This window comes from Bufo bufo, chromosome 2, assembly GCF_905171765.1.
Source record: "Bufo bufo chromosome 2, aBufBuf1.1, whole genome shotgun sequence".
Lineage (NCBI taxonomy): Eukaryota > Metazoa > Chordata > Amphibia > Anura > Bufonidae > Bufo > Bufo bufo.
Window position 1 is genome coordinate 506,491,483 of NC_053390.1, and position 25,263 is coordinate 506,516,745.

The following is a 25,263-nucleotide window of genomic DNA, read 5'->3' on the forward strand; positions in this document are numbered from 1 at the left end:
ATGTTTGAACTATGTAGAATAGATGTTTGTTGATACCATAATTGCTTATAAGTGAAAAAGCCTGTAGAAGAAGAAATTAAATTATTAAAAGTATTTCAAAATTTTCTGTTACACATTGCCACCTAGTGGCCAGAAGATGAGGGTAATAGCTGAAGCCAGCTTTGCTGGAGTCTGTGTTTTACCACAAATTTATAAAATTTCAAAAAATTTGTTGCAGCTGCTGGCCACGATCCTCCCCATCTACACTATGCACCCTTTGGAAAAAGTGGCCAGGGTGGCTTAAAAAAGGCCAGCGTCTAAAAAAAGTTTGGACTTTTTTACACTAGAACTCAGGCACCAGGAGATGATAATCACTTCTGTCTACAAATTATGCTCCATTTTATAGCAACCCCTACTGGAGTGAGTCCAGGACTTTCAAGTCGCAGTGATAAAACTGAAGTGAAGCTAATTAACCTAGCTAACCACTCTCACTTTCTCATTGACTTTTTAAACTTGGAGTGGTCGCACATTTTTGTGGAAGTAGGCCCAAAAAGTTGAAAAAGCCATACATTGTGACTTTTTGAAGCCAGAATTCTGGAGTGCAAGGCAGCAGAGGTTGATAAATTCCCCACCCCATCCCAAAAAAAGGTAATATTTTATAACCCTATATCCATCCTTCATTTGTTAAACCCTAGATATTGATGAATGTGAAGACAACCCAGACATTTGTGATGGAGGGCAGTGTACAAACATCCCTGGAGAATATCGTTGCTTGTGCTTTGATGGTTTCATGGCTTCTCTGGATATGAAGACATGTATAGGTAAAGTAGTTCATAACTGTGGCTTGATCAACTAGTAATTTCTCCCAGTAACTTACTGGAAGGTGTTTGGCTCACGTTGTTAACATGTACTGCTCTTTATAGATGTCAATGAATGTGACCTCAACCCTAACATCTGCTTACATGGCGATTGTGAAAACACTAAAGGCTCATTCATCTGCCACTGCCAGTTGGGTTACTTTGTGAAGAAGGGAAGCACAGGATGTACAGGTAGATGATTTATTCTATTGTACCTCTTCCACATAAGTACTACTATTTTGTATCACTTACACTAATAAATTGTTTTTGTTGCTGTAGATGTTGATGAATGTGAAATCGGAGCACACAACTGCGATATCCATGCATCTTGCATCAATGTACCTGGAAGCTTTAAATGCAAATGTCAACCAGGTTGGGTTGGAGATGGACTCAAATGTGTTGGTGAGTAAGACTATACATCTTTTCTATAATATACTTTTGAAGGCTTAGTAGTAAGCTGAGAACTAATGGATTTATTAAGATTAGGATCCAGGGGATCAGTTCAGGCTTGCCACATTTATTTCACCTTCAAGAGGGGAGAGTTGTTGATTCAGTACATATGAAAAGAAGGCGGGAGTGCCATATTGTCTACTGCATTCTAAAGTGTAGAAATGCTCCTGGCTGGGCCTGTCCAGCGTGTTCTACTGTTTCTACAGTGGAATTGTGCCATCCTACATGATAATGAAGTACTAGTGCAGGTCTCACAATTTATATTTAAAGGGGTTGGCCCACATACAACATTTCTCATCTGTCAACAGGATAGGTGAAAAATGTAACATTGCTGGGGGTACGACTGCTGAGTCCCCTATGTGAATGGAACAGCAGTTTGCATTCTGACTACTACTCCATTCACTGTCCTATGGGGTGAGTACTGCAATCCAGTAGTCCTATAGAAATGAATGGAGCAGTTGTCATGTATGTGTATTGCTACTCCATTCACAGAAGGGAATCAGGGACCATTCTTATCCAGAAATCAGATCCCAGTGATCATACATTTATCACCTATCCTGTGGATAGTTGATAAATGCTGTTCGTAGGTCAATAATAGATTATCATATCAGTACTAACGGTTCCTGGAAAGTGGTCTATTTTACTGCATTCTACTTCATAGATAGAACTAACTATTAGGTTATAGTAGTTCCTGCTAGCTATGCAAGTTGGATCTTACATGTCAGCTACGTATACACTGTAGTTCAGTAAACCAGAATTCCTTATTTCAGACGGCTTCCTTTATACCATTTGCACTTGGTTTCCTGCTTACCAATTCCTAACCTTCCTATTTCAGACCTTGATGAATGCACCACAGAAGACCATAACTGCAATATAAATGCCAATTGCGTTAACACTCCTGGATCATACCGTTGCATGTGCAATGAGGGATTCAATGGGGACGGCTTTTCTTGCTCAGGTACTGTAACTGATTTTAAAAAATAAAAACTATTCCTTTACCATCTTATTATGGCACAAATGCACACATAATGTCATAGTAACCTTAGCACCTACAGTAGATGTATGTTAACATTTTAGTTGCAAAAATCTTTAGGCAAAATGGGTCCTTTGGCAGAGTTCATGGTGGGTATCTAGCTCAAACAATGAGGCTAACACTCAATTTAGACATATATTAGTACACTTTGTATTGGTGCCATATAACCGTGGTGCAATGCACCCCTTCAAACATTAGATCTGACATACAGTATGTAATATTACCACAGGTCATTCCCATTCTACTTGCAATATGATATAACATGTTCTTTGTAATTTTTCATAGACGTTGATGAGTGTGCAGACAATGTGAACCTGTGTGAAAATGGCCACTGCTTAAATGCCCCTGGAGGTTATCGCTGTGAATGTGAGATGGGTTTTACTCCTACAGAGGACAGCAAGGCTTGTCAAGGTAACTGATATACTGATGTCTCTGGATAGATAGATAGATAGATAGATAGATAGATAGATAGATAGATAGATAGATAGATATAAAGGCTTTTCAAAATTTGGAATTCTTTTTCCTTCCCTAAGAAATACAGTAGCCACCTATTCTACATTATGTTACTTTTAACATGATTTTCGTGAATCTCATTTTTCAGATATTGATGAGTGTACTTTCCAGAATATTTGTGTCTTTGGAACTTGTCAGAACCTACCAGGAATGTTCCGCTGTGTCTGCGACGATGGTTATGAACTGGACAGAAGTGGAGGAAATTGTACTGGTAAGATTAGATGATCAATCCAGAAGGATAAGATCTGGGCGTTCTTGATTTGATTGAAGGACAAGAAGTAGATAGCAGTAAAAATTGGTGATACATACTTTATTCGGATTGGAGTTATGGTTCTGGTTCTTTTGACCCCCTTGATGGATAGAGTACAGTTGTCTGCTGTGCTATTTTGCAGTGCAGGAAACCTTAAACATCCATTATAGGTTAAAGGGGTTATCCCAAGATTAATGTAAAATATTAAAACAACATATATTACATCACAGTCTCTTTCTATCAAAGCTAGAACCAGGCCTGGCTGTACCTCTCATGGCTCCAGAGATGTCCACATTTATTGGTTTAATTGGACCGCTAAATTTATTTCACGCTGACAACTAAGGGGGCATGGCCTTGTGAGGGGACATGTCGCTCTCTCCCTGTAACGATCACAGCTTCTAACAGTGAATACAACTGGTGGCATTTGAGGGTTGAAACTGAGCATGTGTGTTTCCCTCAGCAAGGTGGACAGAGAAATAGCAAAACAGCAGGTGGCGCTATGCATATAGATTTTATTGAATAACTTAGTGAGTATCCAAAAAATCGAATTACATATAATTACAAAAGTATTCAGATCCAGATGCTGGTTTCAAAAGTGTAGAATATTTTTGTGGGACAATGCCTTTAACAGGATTTATTATAAAAATGGATCTGCATGGATCCATCAAAAATAACCTTAATAGTGTGTTTACCAAGGCAGCATACTGCACACTACCAAAGTATTACTATTGTCATGAAATGGATGATAGTGATTTCCTGTGATTATGTACTAGAGCATTGATCTTATTTTCCTTTTTCTGTAGATGTGAATGAGTGTGCCGACCCAGTGAATTGTATCAATGGATTGTGTGTGAACACACCAGGAAGCTACTTGTGCAACTGTCCACAGGACTTTGAGTTAAACCCCACTGGTGTGGGCTGTGTTGGTAAGTAAACAATCAAAAGTAAAGGCTTCTATTTTAGAATAGAGTATATATATGTCATCATATTGCATATTTATTCTCTATCACTATGCAGATACTCGTGTCGGAAATTGCTACTTGGAAACTATAACCAGAGGTGATGCTGGCCTCGCCTGCAGTGCAGAGATTGGAGTTGGAGTTACAAGAGCATCCTGCTGCTGCAGCTCCTTAGCACGGGCTTGGGGCAATCCATGTGAAAGCTGCCCTCTGGCCAACTCCAGTAAGAGAAGTTTTCTTTTGTTGTACACAACTATAAAATAACCTTCAGAAAGTTATATATCTGATTTATATTCCAGCTGAATACAAGACTCTGTGTCCAGGAGGAGAGGGATTTAGACCAAACCCCATTACAGTTATTTTGGAAGGTAAGAAGGATGGCTACTGCTAGTTTTTACTGCTAACCAATACAGCTCATTGCAGCTCTAACAAACCCTCTGCTGCACTTTGTGATTTTTCCTGCCCTAATCTCGACACATTTCATTTTACTATGTTTCTTTGCATATTACAGATATTGACGAATGTCAAGAACTACCTGGCCTGTGTCAGGGTGGAAACTGTGTAAACACTTTTGGAAGCTTTCAATGCGAGTGCCCACTTGGCTACTATCTGAATGAAGAGACCCGCATTTGTGAAGGTAGATAGAAAAACTTATGTCCCATATGGCAGGATATCATCCACACAAAATGTGCTGGTATATGTACTCTTGGAAAGTAACAATAAGCATAGTGGGGAGGCCATTACATAGTCATCATGTTATGGATATATCACTACACCATGGAATATCTGCAACGGAAATCTATATTCCCTCTTTTCAGATATTGATGAGTGCTCTACCCACCCTGGCATCTGTGGCCCTGGTACTTGCTATAATACCTTAGGGAACTACACATGTGTTTGCCCACCAGAGTACATGCAAGTCAACGGGGGAAACAACTGTATGGGTATGTATGATCAAAAACCACCTATTGAACATGTCTTCTGTCATTGTCCCTTTTTCATCCTCACTATACTCTCATAAACATTACAAATACTTTATAAATCTTCTTCTCTACAAACACAATGTGTGATGTTGTCTACAACATATAGGTCTATCAGGTTAATGATTATTACAAACAAATCTTTATGTGAAATCTTACTAATATGGTGAACCAGTCGCATGACAGATGTCGATAAATTGGCTTCTGCAAGCTATCTAGCAAGCCTTATGAGTGATGCTGACTACTACCTATTTGTCTGAATATAGACATGAGAAAGAGTGTGTGTTACCGTAACTACAATGACACATGTGAGAATGAACTCTCCACCAACATGACAAAGAAAATGTGCTGCTGCTCCTACAATATTGGCAAAGCCTGGAACAAACCCTGTGAACCATGCCCTGTGCCTGCTAGTCGTAAGTATTGAATCTTCTTACCCATAAACCATTTTATCTCAAGGCAGACAGAATCTGGGACCATTTTAGATACTGAGTGTCTTCCAGGTTTGCGACACACTGTATGTCAGTGACTAAATTGGATGACACCTGCGTATTTCAATAAACCCTGTAAAGCATCAGAATCTTTTCCAGCTAAGGCTAAGTTCACATCACCGTTTCATTTTCCGTGCTTCTGATTAGTCAAAAGAACAGAAAAAAAACAGATCCTTTATTTTGCATTTGTTGTCCTCATTTTCCATCCGTTGTACCATTTTCATCTGAGATTCGTTATAGACGGGAGAAAAAGTCCTCCATGAAATGGTTAAAACGGATGTACAAAATAAAGGATCCTGGTTTTGGGATGGGGGGTGGTTTTCTGTTCTTCTGACAGACAAGAAGAATGGAAAAAGAAATGGTGATGTTAACCAACCCTTAAGTAGGCCTGATAATGTTAGTATTTTAGCATTACATTTCTCATCTCAGGAGGTTCATCACCATGCATGGGGTGTTCAATATTATGATAACAATTCTGAGGCTTACAGCGTTCATAGACTGATTCTTTTTTGTGTATCTAGCGGAATACCAAATTCTCTGTGGAAATCAAGCACCTGGATTTATTATCGACATCCGCACTGGCAAACCTATGGGTATGAGATCAGAATTTTCAGAAGCTTGAAGACAATATTCTACATTTTGATGGTCGAAATACTAGTTGATCTATATGTGTTTATGTATTTATTATACAGATATTGATGAATGCAGTGAAATCCCAGCCATTTGCACCAATGGAGTATGCATCAACCAGATTGGAAGCTTCCGCTGTGAATGTCCAATGGGATTTAGCTACAACAACATTCTACTCATCTGTGAAGGTTTGCCCGGAGTCATTCTAACTTCTTCTATCTGCTTTCTTTATTTATAGCAACGGAAGCTATCTTTGAGCAAGTAGTGTCATGGAAATGTGTTTTATGGTCCATAAGGTGTATAAATGCATTCATTGTCTTTGATACATTGACAGATATTGATGAGTGCAGCAGTGGCGAGAACCTGTGCCAGATAAATGCAGATTGTATTAATATCCCGGGATCATACCGCTGTGAATGTTCCAGTGGATACAAGCTGTCCCCCAGCGGTGCTTGTGTAGGTCAGTATATTTCAAAATGACCTTCACATAGGTTGATTATTTCACATCATTCAGAATTATAATATTCGGTTCTTTGCATTTGTACAGCATAAAGCTAAAAATGTGCTTTTTTTCTATAGGCCGTAATGAGTGCAATGAAATTCCCAATGTCTGTAGCCATGGAACATGTGTGGACACAACTGGAAGCTACATCTGTATCTGTCACAACGGCTTCAAAGCAAGTGCAGACCAAACCATGTGCATGGGTACGTGACCAATTTTTGCTAGCAAGTGAAATGATATGTTAAGCATGGATTGCTCCTACTCAATATGTATTATTTCTAAATTTTAGATATTGATGAGTGTGATCGTCAGCCTTGTGGTAATGGTACTTGCAAGAACACCGTTGGATCCTATAACTGCCTTTGCTTCCCTGGTTTCGAACTAACTCACAACAATGACTGCATGGGTAAGGCAATGCTTACACAATATATGCTTTTTGTTATATAGAATAGAATTAAGAGAAATAAATTGTTTCTCATAAAACATCTCTTTATAATATTCATGGGAATAACAAGCCCATGCAATCAGGTTATGCAGTAATATTACTTTTGAGGTCTATTCACATGACATATTTCTAGCTATTTAGTAATAGAAAAGGATTCTTGTTGATTTTGGAAATAGCACGCATGGTCTTCTGCTATGTATATCCACCAGCAGATAAAATAACTTGTTTAAAGGGACACTTCCATCAATTTTTATCACATATTAGCAACCTACATATGAGTATTCTATGTATTTTTTTTTTACATTGATTTTTTTTTAGGTTTTCTGGATAGACATTCTATTAATTCTACTTCCTGTCCAGGCCGTTTAATGTTCTCCTTTTAGTTTACAGACCGTCACTACAACCATAGAGGGAAGGGGGGATTACTGACTCAATTAGAACACCACACGTTAGGCCATTTTCACAGACAGTGTTTGGTCAACAATTTCCATCAATGATTGTGAGCCAAAACCATAAGTGGGTCAAAAGCACAAAACAGGTGCCAATCGTTCCATACCTTATATCTGTGTAACTTCCACTGCTGTTTTTGGCTCACAATCACTGATGGAAATCACTGACCAAATATTGACAAACACAATTGATTGTGTGAAAGCAGCCTTAGGCCTCATGCACACGGCCATGTTCCGCGGCCGAGATCGGTCCGTGGTAACCCGGCTGGGATTCCTGCTGACAGCAGGAGCGCACGGCGTCATTGGTTGCTATGACGCCGTGCGCGTCATGCAGCCGCTGCTGTACAGTAATACACTCGTATGATCTATACCAGTGTATCACTGTACAGCAGCGGCGGCATGAGGCGCACGGCGTCATAGCAACCAATGACGCCGTGCGCTCCTGCTGTCAGCAGGAATCCCAGCCGGGTTACCACGGACCGCTCTCGGCCGCGGAACACAGCCGTGTGCATGAGGCCTTACACTGATAAGTGCAATGCTCTTCTATGGACATCTATATGTGGGTCTATCAAGAGAACAATAGAGCTGTCATATTGTCTTCCTAAATTGAACACCTGCTGTTTTCATGTGGATTAGCCTTCAAATAACTCCTCAAAGCAGCAGTAAAATAACAATGGGATTGCTATCTATATAGGAATTTTATGCATTGCGTATCTAATTTAATTAGCATAGTATTGCCGAAATAAAAAAAGAAAACAGCTTAAAATTCTACCAAAATACCTCTCACTGATTGAAAAGTCCCTTTAATAGTGACCCGCCTATGTTTTTTTTTTGTACCCTTGCAGACATAGACGAGTGTTCCTCCCTTGCTGGACAAGTTTGCAGAAACGGACAGTGCATCAACAATGTAGGCTCATTCCAATGTCTGTGCCAGGAAGGATATGAGATAACTCCTGATGGAAAGAACTGCGTGGGTAAGTGGGTGGACACTCTGCACTACTGTACAAAAAATATTTTTATGACTATATATTTGTATTCTTATAGCAGCTAGAAGCTTTTACAGCAGTTTTGTTCCCATTATTGACATGTTGTCAAGGGCAATTTTTTTATTATTGCATGTTACTCATTTTGGGCTAAAAATCATTTTTTCAATTGGTCCTTTTTAAAAACATTGAACCATTCTGTCACAAAGGGTTAACTGTTTTTCTAGATGTATGAATCCTACTTTCATTTTGATCATCTAATAAACCTTATCTTACTAAAACATCATAAACACTTACTTAAGTCATGTTCTTATCAGTAAGATAAGGATTGAACTATAATGAGTGTTTATAATGTCAGAGATCAGGTCAGGTGAGCTGCCTTTCAGAACAGAAATTCATCAGATCCTGTTACTAGAGAAACTCAAGGCTGCATAAAGCCAGTGGTACAAAATCTTTAATAAAAAAATATTTTAGCTCAAAATTAGTACAATGCAATAATAAAAAAAATTGCCCCCAAAGGTGTAGGTAGCCTTTAACGGTTATGACCGAAGGGGGTTGTGGTGAGGTTCTGCTTGACATCCATATACTTCATTAGTTTTGAATATGTGAGGGACACATATATGTGACAAGTAAGCTGACCATAGACTCAAGCTGTTTATGCACAGATCATTGGCAGAGTCACCTTATATGAGTAGCAAAATCTATGTTTAAAGGGAACCTGTCACCGGGATTTTGTGTATAGAGCTGAGGACATGGGTTGCTAGATGGCCGCTAGCACATCCGCAGTACCCAGTCCCCATAGCTCTGTGTGCTTTTATTGTGTAAAAAACCCGATTTAATACATATGCAAATTACCCTGAGATGAGTCCTGCATGTGAGAGGAGTCAGGGACAGGACTCCTCTTCGGTTAATTTGCATATGTATCAAATTGTTTTTTTTACACAATAAAAGCACACAGAGCTATGGGGACTGGGTATTGCGGATGTGCTAGCGGCCATCTAGCAACCCATGTCCTCAGCTCTATACACAAAATCCCGGTGACAGGTTCCCTTTAACATATATGCTTTTGCTACACAGTGCATGATAGAAAAATGTAGTGTACTATGCTTTTGCATCCTTTCTGCCCAGCATGTATGTTGGGGTAAAACTGTAATGTGGACAGACCCTAAGATGGATCTACCAATGGTCTGCACATAAATATCTCAATCGGCTGCATCCTTTATGAACGGATCCGGTTGTATTAACTTTAACATAGCAATGATCCGTCATGAGCACCATTAAAAGTCAATGGGGAATGGATCAGTTTTCTATTGTGTCCGAGAAAACTGATCCATCCCCATTGACTTGCATTGTGGGTCATGCCGGATTCGTTTTGCTCCGCATCCCAGGACGGAAAGAAAACATCAGCATGCTGCGGTTTGTTCTCCGGCATTGGAACGCAACCAAACAGAACGGAATGCATTTTGGAGCATTCCGTTCTGTTCAGTTACATTTTGTCCCAATTGACAATGAATAGGGACAAAATGGAAACGCTTTTCTCCGGTATTGAGATCCTATGACGGATCTCAATATCGGAAAATATAAACACAAGTGTGAAAGTAGCCTAAGCGAGGGAGAATTACAAGCTATAAAAATTCATTAACATAAAGAGTATAGAACATTTGTCCATCTTTATCAAATGAAGCACAATGAAGATAGTGCTGAATGATATTGGATTGTTTTTCAGATATTAACGAGTGTATTAGCCTGCCTGGAACCTGTTCTCCTGGTACTTGCCAAAATCTGGAAGGATCTTTCCGTTGCATCTGCCCTCCAGGATATGCTGTGCAGAATGATAATTGTATTGGTAAGTGCAGTCATATATAGACAATATAAACCTATTGAATGGCATATATGTGTCTTCACATATATGTTGGAACGTTTGGGAGTTCTTGCTATTTAAATATTTCTTCTCCAGATATCAATGAATGCGAAGACGAACCAAACATCTGCCTATTTGGAACTTGCACTAACACCCCTGGAAGCTTTCAGTGTGTATGTCCTCCAGGATTTGTCCTATCGGATAATGGACGACGTTGCTTTGGTGAGTGTTCCATTTAAAAGATCAACTCTGTAGTCAACATTCTGTCCATATTATAGCCAACATGAACAAATCTATGGACCAGATTTGTTTCCATTTTTAAAAAAATTTAAGACTGAGTTCATATCTGCATCTTTTTTTTATAACTGATTTGTTGGATTGAGAAATGGATATGAATTGAACAGCACTTGAACTTTTTATCTGACATTTATTGACTTCAATATTAAAAAAATGGAAAGCTCAGTTAAAAGTGGAAAGCTCAGTTCAGCCATTTCTCTGTTATTTTTGGTGGAAATATAAGTAAAAGAGATAAGATTTTTTTTCTTCAAATATTTATTTATTTTACCCTCTTTTATAGTGCTGCTATATTCCGCACCGCTTTACAGACATTAGCATCAAGCACACTGACACAAGTGATGCTGAAAATAGCCTATTCACACAAGTTGGGTTATTTTTCTGTTCCTCTGACGGAACATGATAACTGAAAAATCAAAGCAGATGTGAACTTAGCCAAAAGTAAATGTCTGCCTTTTATCATGCCATTTATAGGTCCAAATGTTTGTGTTGATCATTTTCTTAATATATTTTTATAGGGTCAGAGCTCTGTTTTTCTGATGCAGAGCTTCAGAGACATAGATGAAAAAGATACATAACATGCTGGCTATATGCACTACCACTAGCGGGATCTTAGAAGCTTACTTCATCTTACTCTATTTAATGACATGAAGTAAGCTCCCACACTCCCTCTAGTGGTTGCTGTGTATGGCACCAGGAATGTTAAAACTATAAGGCATTCTTGATATATAAAAACATCCAAAAAAAGTCATTTAACCACTTCAGCCCCCAGTGCTTAAACACCCTGAAAGACCAGGCCACTTTTTACACTTCTAACCTACACTACTTTCACCATTTATTGCTCGGTCATGCAACTTACCACCCAAATGAATTTTACCTCCTTTTCTTCTCACTAATAGAGCTTTCATTTGGTGGTATTTCTTTGCTGCTGCATTTTTACTTTTTTTGTTATTAATCGAAATTTAACGATTTTTTTGCAAAAAAATGACATTTTTCACTTTCAGTTGTCAAATTTTGCAAAAAAAACTACATCCATATATAAATTTTGCTCTAAATTTATTGTTCTACATGTCTTTGATAAAAAAAAAATGTTTGGGTAAAAAAAAAATGGTTTGGGTAAAAGTTATAGCATTTACAAACTATGGTACAAAAATGTGAATTTCCGCTTTTTGAAGCAGCTCTGACTTTCTGAGCACCTGTCATGTTTCCTGAGGTTCTACAATGCCCAGACAGTACAAACACCCCACAAATGACCCCATTTCGGAAAGTACACACCCTAAGGTATTCGCTGATGGGCATAGTGAGTTCATAGAACTTTTTATTTTTTGTCACAAGTTAGCGGAAAATGATGATTTTTTTTTTTTTCTTACAAAGTCTCATATTCCACTAACTTGTGACAAAAAATAAAAAGTTCTATGAACTCACTATGCCCATCAGCGAATACCTTGGGGTCTCTTCTTTCCAAAATGGGGTCACTTGTGGGGTAGTTATACTGCCCTGGCATTCTAGGGGCCCAAATGTGTGGTAAGGAGTTTGAAATCAAATTCTGTAAAAAATGACCTGTGAAATCCGAAAGGTGCTCTTTGGAATATGGGCCCCTTTGCCCACCTAGGCTGCAAAAAAGTGTCACACATCTGGTATCTCCGTACTCAGGAGAAGGTGGGGAATGTGTTTTGGGGTGTCATTTTACATATACCCATGCTGGGTGAGAGAAATATCTTGGCAAAAGACAACTTTTCTCATTTTTTTATACAAAGTTGGCATTTGACCAAGATATTTATCTCACCCAGCATGGGTATATGTAAAAAGACACCCCAAAACACATTCCCCAACTTCTCCTGAGTACGGAGATACCAGATGTGTGACACTTTTTTGCAGCCTAGGTGGGCAAATGGGCCCACATTCCAAAGAGCACCTTTCGGATTTCACAGGTCATTTTTTACAGAATTTGATTTCAAACGCCTTACCACACATTTGGGCCCCTAGAATGCCAGGGCAGTATAACTACCCCACAAGTGACCCCATTTTGGAAAGAAGACACCCCAAGGTATTCCGTAAGGGGCATGGCGAGTTCCTAGAATTTTTTATTTTTTGTCACAAGTTAGTGGAATATGATGATTTTTTTATTTATTTTTTTTTTCCATATAAAGTCTCATATTCCACTAACTTGTGACAAAAAATAAAAACTTCCATGAACTCACTATGCCCATCAGCGAATACCTTGGGGTCTCTTCTTTCCAAAATGGGGTCACTTGTGGGGTAGTTATACTGCCCTGGCATTCTAGGGGCCCAAATGTGTGGTAAGGAGTTTGAAATCAAATTCTGTAAAAAATGACCTGTGAAATCCGAAAGGTGCTCTTTGGAATGTGGGCCCCTTTGCCCACCTAGGCTGCAAAAAAGTGTCACACATCTGGTATCTCCGTACTCAGGAGAAGTTGAGGAATGTGTTTTGGGGTGTCTTTTTACATATACCCATGCTGGGTGAGATAAATATCTTGGTCAAATGCCAACTTTGTATAAAAAAATGGGAAAAGTTGTCTTTTGCCAAGATATTTCTCTCACCCAGCATGGGTATATGTAAAATGACACCCCAAAACACATTCCCCACCTTCTCCTGAGTACGGAGATACCAGATGTGTGACACTTTTTTGCAGCCTAGGTGGGCAAAGGGGCCCATATTCCAAAGAGCACCTTTCGGATTTCACAGGTCATTTTTTACAGAATTTGATTTCAAACTCCTTACCACACATTTGGGCCCCTAGAATGCCAGGGCAGTATAACTACCCCACAAGTGACCCCATTTTGGAAAGAAGAGACCCCAAGGTATTCGCTGATGGGCATAGTGAGTTCATGGAAGTTTTTATTTTTTTTCACAAGTTAGTGGAATATGAGACTTTGTATGAAAAAAAAAAATCATCATTTTCCACTAACTTGTGACAAAAAAAAAAAAATTCTAGGAACTTGCCATGCCCCTCACGGAATACCTTGGGGTGTCTTCTTTCCAAAATGGGGTCACTTGTGGGGTAGTTATACTGCCCTGGCATTTTCCAGGGGCCCTAATTTGTGGTAAGTAGGTAAATGACCTGTGAAATCCGAAAGGTGCTCTTTGGAATGTGGGCCCCTTTGCCCACCTAGGCTGCAAAAAAGTGTCACACATCTGGTATCTCCGTACTCAGGAGAAGGTGGGGAATGTGTTTTGTGGTGTCATTTTACATATACCCATGCTGGGTGAGAGAAATATCTTGGCAAAAGACAACTTTTCCCATTTTTTTATACAAAGTTGGCATTTGACCAAGATATTTATCTCACCTAGCATGGGTATATGTAAAAAGACACCCCAAAACACATTCCTCAACTTCTCCTGAGTACGGAGATACCAGATGTGTGACACTTTTTTGCAGCCTAGGTAGGCAAAGGGGCCCAAATTCCTTTTAGGAGGGCATTTTTAGACATTTGGATACCAGACTTCTTCTCACGCTTTGGGGCCCCTAAAATGCCAGGGCAGTATAAATACCCCACATGTGACCCCATTTTGGAAAGAAGACACCCCAAGGTATTCAATGAGGGGCATGGCGAGTTCATTGAAAAAAAAAAATTTTGGCACAAGTTAGCGGAAATTGATTTTTTTGATTTTGTTCTCACAAAGTCTCCCTTTCCGCTAACTTGGGACAAAAATTTCAATCTTTCATGGACTCAATATGCCCCTCAGCGAATACCTTGGGGTGTCTTCTTTCCAAAATGGTGTTATTTGTGGGGTGTTTGTACTGCCCTGGCATTTGAGGGTCTCCGCAATCATTACATGTATGCCCAGCATTAGGAGTTTCTGCTATTCTCCTTATATTGAGCATACGGGTAATGAGATATTTTTTTTCCGTTCAGCCTCTGGGCTGAAAGAAAAAAATGAACGGCACAGATTTCTTCATTCGCATCGATCAATGTGGATGAAAAAATCTCTGCCAAAAAAAGAAAAAGGAGGGGAAAGGCGTCTGCCAGGACATAGGAGCTCCGCCCAACATCCATACCCACTTCAGCTCGTATGCCCTGGCAAACCAGATTTCTCCATTCACATCAATCGATGTGGATGAATAAATCATTGCCGGGATTTTTTTTTTATATATACAAAGTGTTTGCCAAAGTATATGAACACCGCCACCTCCTCAGCTCATATGCCTCGGCAAACGTATCTTTTACTGCAGAGGAGAAATCTCGTCTTGCAGCGCCGCATACACCGACTTGCGTGTAATCTGACAGCAGCGCAATGCTTCTGTCCGAATGCACATCAGTGCTGCAGCTAGTCGATCGGTTGGTCCACCTGAAAGGTAAAAAAAACAAAACAAAAAAGAAAAAACCAGGCCGCAACGCAATAAATTTATTAACTGTTGAACAGAACATAGAAACTTTTTTTAAACTTTTTTAACTGAACGTTTAACTTTTTTACTTACCGGTATTTTTTTTTTTGTTTAGTTTTTTTTACCTTTATAGAACAAACCTCTCCTTCCCCATGGGACAATGTGCAAAGCGCAAATCGCCCAAAGATGTGGCGAAGTACGTTATGCACTTTATCCCAGGTGAAAGGAGAGGTTTGCAGCAGCTGTGAGTGAATGGGCCCTAATAGCCCTGTGTGCCTGTCCTGGTGAGATGTGATCCCTATGCTAGGTGTACCTGTGTGTGGTACTTCCGGAAACACTCTCCATAGCATAGGGCAGGGTGGTCAGCACAGTCAGGACAGAAATAGCGGGTGTCACGCCTTATTCCACTCCTGCTACAGACACGACATCTTTTTCGGGGTGACGGTTGGGTTGAGGTACCAGGAACGACACTGGGGAAATGTCGCTCGTGTAGACGACTAACTACACTGGTGGATGGGGCCACGGAACCTCCTGGGTAAAGGAGGTTCTCGATGATCTCTTCCTGGAATTTGAGGAAGGATCCTGTTCTCCCAGCCTTACTGTAGAGAACAAAACTATTGTACAGCGCCAATTGAATCAAATATACAGACACCTTCTTATACCAGCGTCTGGTTCTGCGGGAAACTAAATACAGAGACAACATCTGGTCATTGAAGTCCACCCCTCCCATGAGCGCATTATAGTCGTGGACACAGAGGGGCTTTGCAATGACACGGGTTGCTCGCTCAATTTGGATTGTCGTGTCTGCGTGAATGGAGGAGAGCATGTAAACGTCACGCTTGTCTCTCCATTTCACCGCGAGCAGTTCTTCGTTACACAAGGCAGCCCTCTGCCCCCTTGCAAGACGGGTGGTTACAAGCCGTTGGGGGAAGCCCACGCGACTAGTTCGCGCGGTGCCACAGGCGCAAATCCGTTCTAGAAACAAATGCCTAAAGAGGGCCACACTTGTGTAGAAATTGTCCACATAAAGATGGTACCCCTTGCCGAATAAGGGTGACACCAAGTCCCAGACTGTCTTCCCACTGCTCCCCAGGTAGTCAGGGCAACCGACCGGCTCCAGGGTCTGATCTTTTCCCTCATAGATCCGAAATTTGTGGGTATAGCCTGTGGCCCTTTCACAGAGCTTATACAATTTGACCCCATACCGGGCACGCTTGCTTGGGATGTATTGTTTGAAGCCAAGGCGTCCGGTAAAATGTATTAGGGACTCGTCTACGCAGATGTTTTGCTCAGGGGTATACAAATCTGCAAATTTCAGGTTGAAATGGTCTATGAGGGGCCGAATTTTGTGGAGCCGGTCAAAAGCAGGGTGGCCTCTGGGACGGGAGGTGGTGTTGTCGCTAAAATGCAGAAAACGGAGGATGGTCTCAAATCGTGTCCTGGACATAGCAGCAGAGAACATGGGCATGTGATGAATTGGGTGCGTTGACCAATATGACCGCAATTCATGCTTTCTTGTCAGGCCCATGTTGAGGAGAAGGCCCAAAAAAATTTTAAGTTCGGAAACTTGGACTGGTTTCCACCGGAAAGGCTGGGCATAATAGCTTCCCGGGTTTGCGGTTATAAATTGTGTGGCATACTGGTTGGTCTCTGCCACGACTAAGTCCAAGAGCTCCGCAGTCAAGAACAGCTCAAAAAATCCCAGGGCCGAACCGATTTGAGCCGTCTCAACCCGAACTCCAGACTGGGCGGTGAAAGGGGGAACTACTGGTGCGGCTGAAGTTGGTGACTGCCAATCAGGATTTGCCAGCACCTCAGGGACTCTAGGGGCTCTACGGGCCTGTCCGTGCGGTGGCTGCGACGGGGTAACTAGTGCACGTGCCACCGTACCAGCTTCAACTGCCCTTCTGGTGCTCGCTACTTCACCAGGTTGTACGGCAGTGCTGGTACTAGGTCCAGGAAGGGCTGCGCTGCTGGTGTATGCCTCACCACGTGATCCGGCAGCGACAGCCCCACTCTGCTGCTCTTGAAGCGGATCCTGCGTAACCTGTGGTCTAGCGACATGGGGCCGAGTACGCCTGGTGCTGCCAGGGACCTCCACCTCCTCGTCCGAACTTTGGGTCAGAGAGCCACTGCTTTCCACAGGTTCATATTCTGACCCGCTAGATTCGTCAGATGAGGGTTCCCACTCCTCATCCGACTGGGTCAGAATCCTGTAGGCCTCTTCAGAAGAATACCCCCTGTTTGACATTTTGGACTACTAAATTTAGGGGTATTCCCTGAGACTACCCAAGAAAAAAAGCAAACCTGTCTTACAAAGGGGAGGCTAGCGAAGTACCGGAGGCTGCTGCGGTTGATAAAAAATATCAAAACTGATTTTTTTATCGCCGCAGTGCGTGTAAAATGAATGTGCAGTGATCAAAAAATATATATTTTTTGTCACTGCGGTGGGGCGGGCGTGGGTGAACGCACGTGTGGGCGACCGATCAGGCCTGATCGGGCAAACACTGCGTTTTGGGTGGAGGGCGAGCTAAGGTGACACTAATACTATTATAGATCTGACCGTGATCAGTTTTGATCACTTACAGATACTATAAAAGTACAAATGCTGATTAGCGATACGCTAAACAGCGAATAAAAGTGACTGCGGTGCGGTGGGGTGGGCGCTAACTGACGCTAACTACCTAACCAAGGGGCCTAAACTATCCCTAAAACCGGCTAAAACAGCCAATACCAGTGAAAAAAGAAAAGTGACAGTTTACACTGATCACTTTTTTTCCTTTCACTAGTGATTGACAGGGGCGATCAAAGGGGTTATCAAAGGGTTAATTGGGGTGCAGGTGGGTGATCTGGGGCTAAGGTGTAGTGTTGGTGTACTCACAGTTCAGTCTGCTCCTGTGCTGGATCCAACCGACGAAAAGGACCAGCACAGGAGCAGACAAGCCATATAACAGATCATATTTACTAATATGATCTGTTATATGACTTTGGATTGGATTTTTTGAAAATCGCCAGCCTGCCAGCCAATGATCGTTGCTGGCAGGCTGGTGACGAAATACTTCTTTTAATTTTGCCGGCCCGCGATGCGCATGCGCGGGCCGGCTTTGAGCGAAATCTCGCCTCTCGTGAGATGACGCGTATATGCGTGACTCTGCGCAGCGCTGCCACCTCCGGAACGCAATCCTGCGTTAGGCGGTCCGGAGGTGGTTAAAAAAACACTAATGATTTTGGACGCAATATGTGACCTTACTCATAGTATGAATGTATACAAGAAAACAGAGTTTTTAAATCCAGGGGCAACCAAAGTTCTTCTAACTGCCTCCTTCTAAGTAATGGGGTGTCTCGCTTCAGTGAGGGTCGGACTGGCCCACTAGTGTACCATAGGATCCTCCTGTGGGCCCAGTCTCAGAAGTCATAGTGAGCCCCAAAGGTCTAGAATGAAAAAAAAAAACACATTTGGAGATGTTTTTGGAGATAATTAATAGCTACTATGATATATTTCTTTGATTCAAAATGTATTAGACTTTATTGACAATATAGTGTTTGGGTCCAGAGAATCATTTCCTCTGTTGGGCCCCAAGAACCCGAGCCCAACAGTGGCTTCAGCAGATGACATTTATCATGTAGACAAAGTTAATACAAGGCACTGACTAATGTATTGTGATTGTCCATATTACCTCCTTTGCTGGCTTGAATAATTTCACATTATACAATGCTCTTTTCCAGGGGTTTTGACCACCCAATTCAGAAGATATGGCAAAAGATTTTGTCTTCTCTTTTGTGGTGCGGAGGCCCTGATCTGAAAGCCTATGGAAGCACTTCCAAGTGTTTCCGTGAGCTTCTGATCCATGCCTCCACTAGAAAAGATAGGACATGTCCTATCTTTTGCCGTATGTTGCAGATCGTGGACCCATTCAAGTGCACCACAGCACGGTGTTCACACAGAAGGTGCCCGTGTATTGCGGACCGCTATTTGCGGTCCACAACATGGACACCATGGCCATACGTTTATATATATGAGCCCTTAAAGATTGATACATATCTGATTAATATTAAACACAGTGTTGCCAATATATGAATCTAAAGTGTTTTCCTGAACAATGTTAATACATGTAATTATTATAAGAAACATATACATTATTAATGTAAATTCCAGGGAAATAAAATTATACCCAACAAGGAAAACCACAAAGTGTGCATATAATCATAACTAGTACTTACAGTAAATACTGGATCGGATACACGTTATATCAAATGGAAATGTTAAGATAGGCACTCCTCCTTCTGATGTATGAAGACAAATCTTTAATAAATTAAAAATACAATGGCATATTATATATTAAAACGTATAAAAACAATTAGTGCATGATATCGATAAAAGAAAAAAGGAAAACAAATCATAAAAGAACACATAAGAAAACATGATAAAAGAAAAAAGGAAAACAAAAGGGTGTATACAAATGGATAAATGACATAATGATGTTAGTTGATCTAAGTCCTCAATTAGTAGTTCTACACAATGTAAAAAAAAAAAATTATATATATATATATATATATACAAAAAATACATGTATGTGTACTTTATGCATGCATGTACACATTTATGTATGTTTTTGTATATATATATATTTATTTTTTATTATGTAAAACTAGTAATTGAGCTTAGATCAACTAACATCATTATATGTTATTTATACATTTGTATACACTCTTTTTGTTTTCCTTTTTTCTTTTATGATATCGATATCATGCACTAATTGTTTTTAAATGTTTTTTTATATAATATGCCATTGTATTTTTAATTTATTAAAGATTTGTCTTCATACATCAGAAGGAGGAGTGCCTATCTTAACATTTCCATGTATCTCTCTTTATACTGGGATTGGGTGACCCAGATGATAGTGAACCCTCCATTATCCATTTCGTCCTAGTATGAGCCCCCAACTGTTCTTAACGTTATATCAAATGTATTAATAATGGTAATAAAGCAAAGGTTGCAGTAAAGGACACTCATTTTCTATTCATTACATTTTCCTTATGTATGGGGTTCCAAAATATAATGGAAGTGCTGTTACCTCTTGTAACATAATGGACTTAATTATGCACTAATCATATAAGCAATATTCACATTACATTTTCCTATAGATGTTCTGAATATGATATATGTCAATCTTACCTTATAAGTTTCTGATGTATAAAAGACTTACTAAATGATATGTGTATTTCTTACTAGACACCCGTCAAAGCTTCTGCTTTACTCGATTTGACAATGGAAAATGTTCCGTTCCTAAAGCATTCAATACCACAAAAGCAAGGTGTTGCTGTAGCACCATGCCTGGAGAAGGCTGGGGAGATCCCTGTGAGCTGTGCCCACAAGAATCAAGTGGTAAGACTCAGACATTAAAAATAAGAAGAATATTTATGGAAATGATTCAACCAGAGTGTGTTTCTCTAGAAATGCACCAACTGTCCCAGCAATAACATTCACACAAATAATAGATAAGCTGAGTAGTTTAAAGGGGTCTAACATTAGAACATGGCATATTGTTTCCATACCTACCATAAGAGTCAATGTAAGTTACAAAAGCAGTCTAGCACAGTGAGCTTCCGTAACTTAGGAGCTACTTAAGCAGCATAACTCGCTGTGGTCTGCTGTTTTTCTACCTCCCATTGACTTCTATGGTAATTTTGGAACAATATAGCGCAGCCTATGTTGTATAGCTGGAGGCTGATAACATCATTGACAATAAGTTATGGACACAGCTTGATTCCTCCCGGTACAATGACCTCTCTGCACATATCACAGAGCATGTCCACACTTTCCCAATGAAGTTGATAGGTTATTTTGTGTCTGAAGTTTCTTACAGTATATTATTGAGGATGATGTCAGCAGAGGAACAGGTAAAATGTCTGCTACCTGCACATGTTGCGGATCACGTGCGGTTTTCCCACACAGATTTACGTGCAGAAAAGCTTAATACAGCACCAGCAAAGTGACAGACAAATATCAAGTACACTTTGCTTTCTTCTTCTGTGGGGAAATTGACCTGCCATGCAGATTTTTATATCTAAAGCATGTCAACTGTTTGTGTGACATTTGGTGCTGATTTCCCCCTTTTTCAATGGGAGTGTGAGATCTGCATCCAATCTGGAACCAAATTAAAAGTAACATGGAAATGCAAAGAAACCCACACGGAAATGAATGCAGAATTACTGCAAGTCCACCCACACCCATGTGCAGGTAGCCTCAATCTGTAAAAACATATAAGCGATACGTTCCCTGTGATTAGATGTATAACATTTTCGGGGGTGTCTCTTGATGTTAATAACTGCTCTCATTCCTTCTTTTCTTATAGTGGCTTTCCAGGATCTTTGTCCTTATGGCCATGGTTCTGTTCAAGACCGAACTGACACCAGAGAAGGTAGGAAATAAGTGCAAGCAGTGTCTTACATAACATATGACGCACAGCCGCCATGCTCTTTGTCAGTAAGCTCCAATTTTGCTATTTGAGCAGTCTCTGCTATAATTGTGTTGACTGTGTTGTACGCCTAAGATTCAATCAATGCTTCCTTTCCTGATGGATCCGTTTTTTATGTCAAAACAGAAGCCTAATATATAGTGAAAGATCTCTGTAGAGTAGCTTAGTAGACTACAGTATGCTGCTTGTCAAATGTAATAGAACCTGATAGAACAGAAACCAAATGAAGTCAACTGAAAGCACTTTTCGCTAATGAAGCCAACCCAGTAATCAGCTGCCCGCTGGATCAGCTTATGAAACCTATGGATGGAAGTAGTTGTGGCTGCCATTATATATGTTGTATTACATGCCAGCTATTCATGGTTGGGCCAGTTCAGTCAAAGTGAGTGTTGCTCTTTTTTAATGGCTCTCCATAGATGAGTCTAAGTGGAGGATCACCCTTTATGACATCCATTTGCCCTATTATTTGGATCGAGGTTGTCATCATTAAACAAGTCCCCTTGAAATGGAAATATTTCTCTACGTTTTTCTGTAAAATGATGGAACATCTAAAAATACAAATAAAAATAGAGCAATGTTTTATTGCTAAATCCTTTATGAATCTGTTCTGCTCTTCATTTAGATGTCAATGAATGTGCTGAGACTCCTGGAATTTGTGTCAATGGGATCTGTATTAATACCGATAGCTCTTTCCGTTGTGAATGTCCATTTGGATATAACCTTGACTTCACAGGAGTTAACTGCGTAGGTGAGTATATTGGACAACGTATTTTTTGTTGAACATAGAAAAGCTTGCATAAAAGTGAAAATTCTGCACACTACACAGACCTTTATTTCATGTATTGCCAACACCATTTGAATTACTTGAAGGTCTGAGGATATTGTATGGAATGGTAGAGGCATCAAAGTTAAATGCACACATGGCCAAGCGATTCAGACTGAAGCATATTGGCTAGTCAATAGACGTCGTAAAAAATCGGATTCTGAATTCTCATAGCTGGTCTATGAATACAAATTTGATAAGATTGAATTAAACAGTACATAGGTTGACAGTTTATAAGAAAGAAAGAGTTTTTACAAGAAAGCGTAAAAATGCCTACAATTTAACATGTTTGTGTTTTCTAAATGTAATAAGAGAGAGCTATGAGGGCCCTCGTTAAGTGACATGTATGATTCTACAAAATGAGAACCTATCCAAAATCGTAATTGAATTGTTGTTTGACAGCAGCAGATCGTACCATCTAAACACACAATGATTCTGTATGGGGACAAGCGATGGCCTTAGCGATTGCTCCTCCTCTACTGTGGAGGAGATAGCTGCATGTAAATACAGCAGTCTCCTCCACTGACGAGAAGGCGATTACCGGTAAGGAACACTTCCTTCCTGACAATTGCCTGCTAAATTGTTCCATCTAAAGGGACCTTAAGACATAGCTGTATGGTGCGATTTACATATTTTCACTTATTTACCTCTCTAAAAATGGAGTCCCCTCTATGATCTTCATACACTCTAATTGAGTATATAGACATGATTTGTCCTGATGTACCTTATCCTTAAGGGCATTAAATCAATAGAGAAGCAAAATTTGGGTCAGTAATTACTAAAATGGGGGATCTTTCTTTTCTTTGCATTTCTCTCTACACTAAAACTGGACTAAATGTATAAAAGTTAAACACGCATAGTACCACTGAACCTAGTAGACAGGGAGCATTGTTCTGGCAATACCATTATAACTGTACTACTGTTAAAGATGTTAGGTATTAAAGGTTGCACTCTAGAGAGGGTAATGTCTATTTGACTTATTCTGCAGACACGGATGAGTGCTCCATCGGGAACCCTTGCGGCAATGGAACATGTACTAATGTGATTGGAGGATTTGAATGTGCCTGTGATGAAGGCTTTGAACCTGGACCTATGATGACTTGTGAAGGTAACAGCAACAAAAATAAAGAAAATGTATAGAAAGGCCCTTCCACATGTAGATCAAGGAAAACTAATTGCATGACAAATAAAAAAAAGAACATGTTAACTGGACTTTAGTACTGTTAATGTTGCTAGTAGAGCTTTGTTGACATTCTACTGGAAAGTAAAGTAAATGAGGCATATATGGGGTACACACATGTATTATATTGTCCACAAACTTTCTAACTGTATTTCAGATATCAATGAGTGCACAAACCCCCTGCTGTGTGCTTTCCGTTGTATAAACATGTATGGATCATATGAATGCACATGTCCTTCTGGCTACACCCTAAGAGAAGATCGCCGCATGTGCAAAGGTATGATAATGACCTTGTAAATACACGTGTATGAACCATGAATTTTATTTGCCCATTGGCCCATGATAATCCCAATGTTACCTGCATATGAAGTTTTACAATAATGTCAAATATCCTTTTAGGGTATTATGGGTTAATTGAGGACAGTTCCTATTAATTAACCAGAGTAGACGGCATCTATCAAGACTCTCTCTCAACCCCCAACATGTCTGTGCTTTACATGGACATCCTATTGATTTCAGTGGATGAAGCATAATGCTTCACTTCCCATGTGGTGGTGCTGCAAACTAATTGCTATTGAGTTCCCTCACAGATTACCAATGATGGATGCAGGTCCTAGCAGCAGGACACCCAGTGATCAGCTTATCTTTTGAGGATCCTCCTAAATAAATGATTGTGACCAGCCCATTTAATGTACACATTTCTTTACCTACTAGTACTATTACTATTGTTGTCTTACATAAGCATGCAATAGACAGACTAAAATATAAAATGGTTATTCAGGTGAGACATTATTAATATGGTCTCTGCGAACTTGAGGGAAGTGCTAACGATGTTTTAGTCTAGACTTCAAGAAGATATCCATATACCTTTCTATTTCAGATTTGGATGAATGTGCAGAAGGTCTACATGACTGTGAATCCAAAGGCATGATGTGCAAGAATCTCATTGGTACATTTATGTGTATTTGTCCACCTGGAATGCAGAGGCGCCCCGATGGCGAAGGATGCATGGGTGAGTTGTAGTTATTTAATTTCACATTGAGATGTAGTTTGTGTACCACTTAACACGTCTGTGTGGAGAAATGCGTGTATTTATATAACCTTTCTAAACCTTGTGGGCAATATCATGTATTTTTGGTTAGTTTCAGTACTATATAAACATACAGTACTTGATAACATCCTGTTAATTATTATATTTGTGGTTTGTTTGATTACTTATTATTCATGTTAACAGTATGAACAACTGCCAAGTCATATGTTTATTCTTCTGCCTTGAGAATAATTACTAAGTCATGTTTTCTGGCATTATACATTAAACCAGATGAAAATGAATGTCGCACAAAGCCGGGTATTTGCCCCAATGGACGCTGTGTGAATACCATTGGAAGTTACAGATGTGATTGTAATGATGGGTTCCAGGTCAGCGCCTCTGGAACAGAATGTATTGGTGAGTACTCATGTTAATATCATGTTAGTACATATTGGGCTGTTTTAATTTATATCACTCATTTTCAATTTTTAATTTTACATACTTTGATGCAGACAATGTTTAACATTCAGCTTTATAAATAAAAGGATAATAGCCAACAATATATACATAATTACAAAATTTTATACATAATATATACTTTCAGGCATGGCCACCAGAGTACTCACACCTCACACTGCACCACACTCCATGCTGCTTGCGGCAATCTCCATCTTCCTCCTCCTGCTGCGGCTGATGCATGTACCCATAGGATGCACGTGTGTGCTC

The 25,263-nt window shown here is 40.0% G+C and overlaps 1 protein-coding gene across 1 annotated transcript in view; it reads left to right on the forward strand.

The window, feature by feature from the left end:
* LOC120989621 (fibrillin-2-like) overlaps positions 1-25,263 on the forward strand; it is a 159,282-nt gene that overhangs the window by 110,697 nt on the left and 23,322 nt on the right. The window contains exons 30-56 of the mRNA XM_040417837.1: positions 675-800; positions 903-1,028; positions 1,116-1,238; positions 2,122-2,244; positions 2,605-2,730; positions 2,921-3,043; positions 3,886-4,008; positions 4,100-4,264; positions 4,341-4,409; positions 4,553-4,678; positions 4,860-4,985; positions 5,288-5,437; positions 6,034-6,105; positions 6,205-6,330; positions 6,477-6,602; positions 6,722-6,847; positions 6,934-7,050; positions 8,384-8,512; positions 10,248-10,367; positions 10,479-10,604; positions 20,259-20,411; positions 21,382-21,447; positions 22,127-22,252; positions 23,316-23,435; positions 23,665-23,784; positions 24,388-24,519; positions 24,829-24,954. Of these exons, the coding sequence (XP_040273771.1) occupies positions 675-800; positions 903-1,028; positions 1,116-1,238; positions 2,122-2,244; positions 2,605-2,730; positions 2,921-3,043; positions 3,886-4,008; positions 4,100-4,264; positions 4,341-4,409; positions 4,553-4,678; positions 4,860-4,985; positions 5,288-5,437; positions 6,034-6,105; positions 6,205-6,330; positions 6,477-6,602; positions 6,722-6,847; positions 6,934-7,050; positions 8,384-8,512; positions 10,248-10,367; positions 10,479-10,604; positions 20,259-20,411; positions 21,382-21,447; positions 22,127-22,252; positions 23,316-23,435; positions 23,665-23,784; positions 24,388-24,519; positions 24,829-24,954 (3,291 nt within the window). The remainder of the gene's footprint in view (positions 1-674; positions 801-902; positions 1,029-1,115; positions 1,239-2,121; positions 2,245-2,604; positions 2,731-2,920; positions 3,044-3,885; positions 4,009-4,099; positions 4,265-4,340; positions 4,410-4,552; positions 4,679-4,859; positions 4,986-5,287; positions 5,438-6,033; positions 6,106-6,204; positions 6,331-6,476; positions 6,603-6,721; positions 6,848-6,933; positions 7,051-8,383; positions 8,513-10,247; positions 10,368-10,478; positions 10,605-20,258; positions 20,412-21,381; positions 21,448-22,126; positions 22,253-23,315; positions 23,436-23,664; positions 23,785-24,387; positions 24,520-24,828; positions 24,955-25,263) is intronic.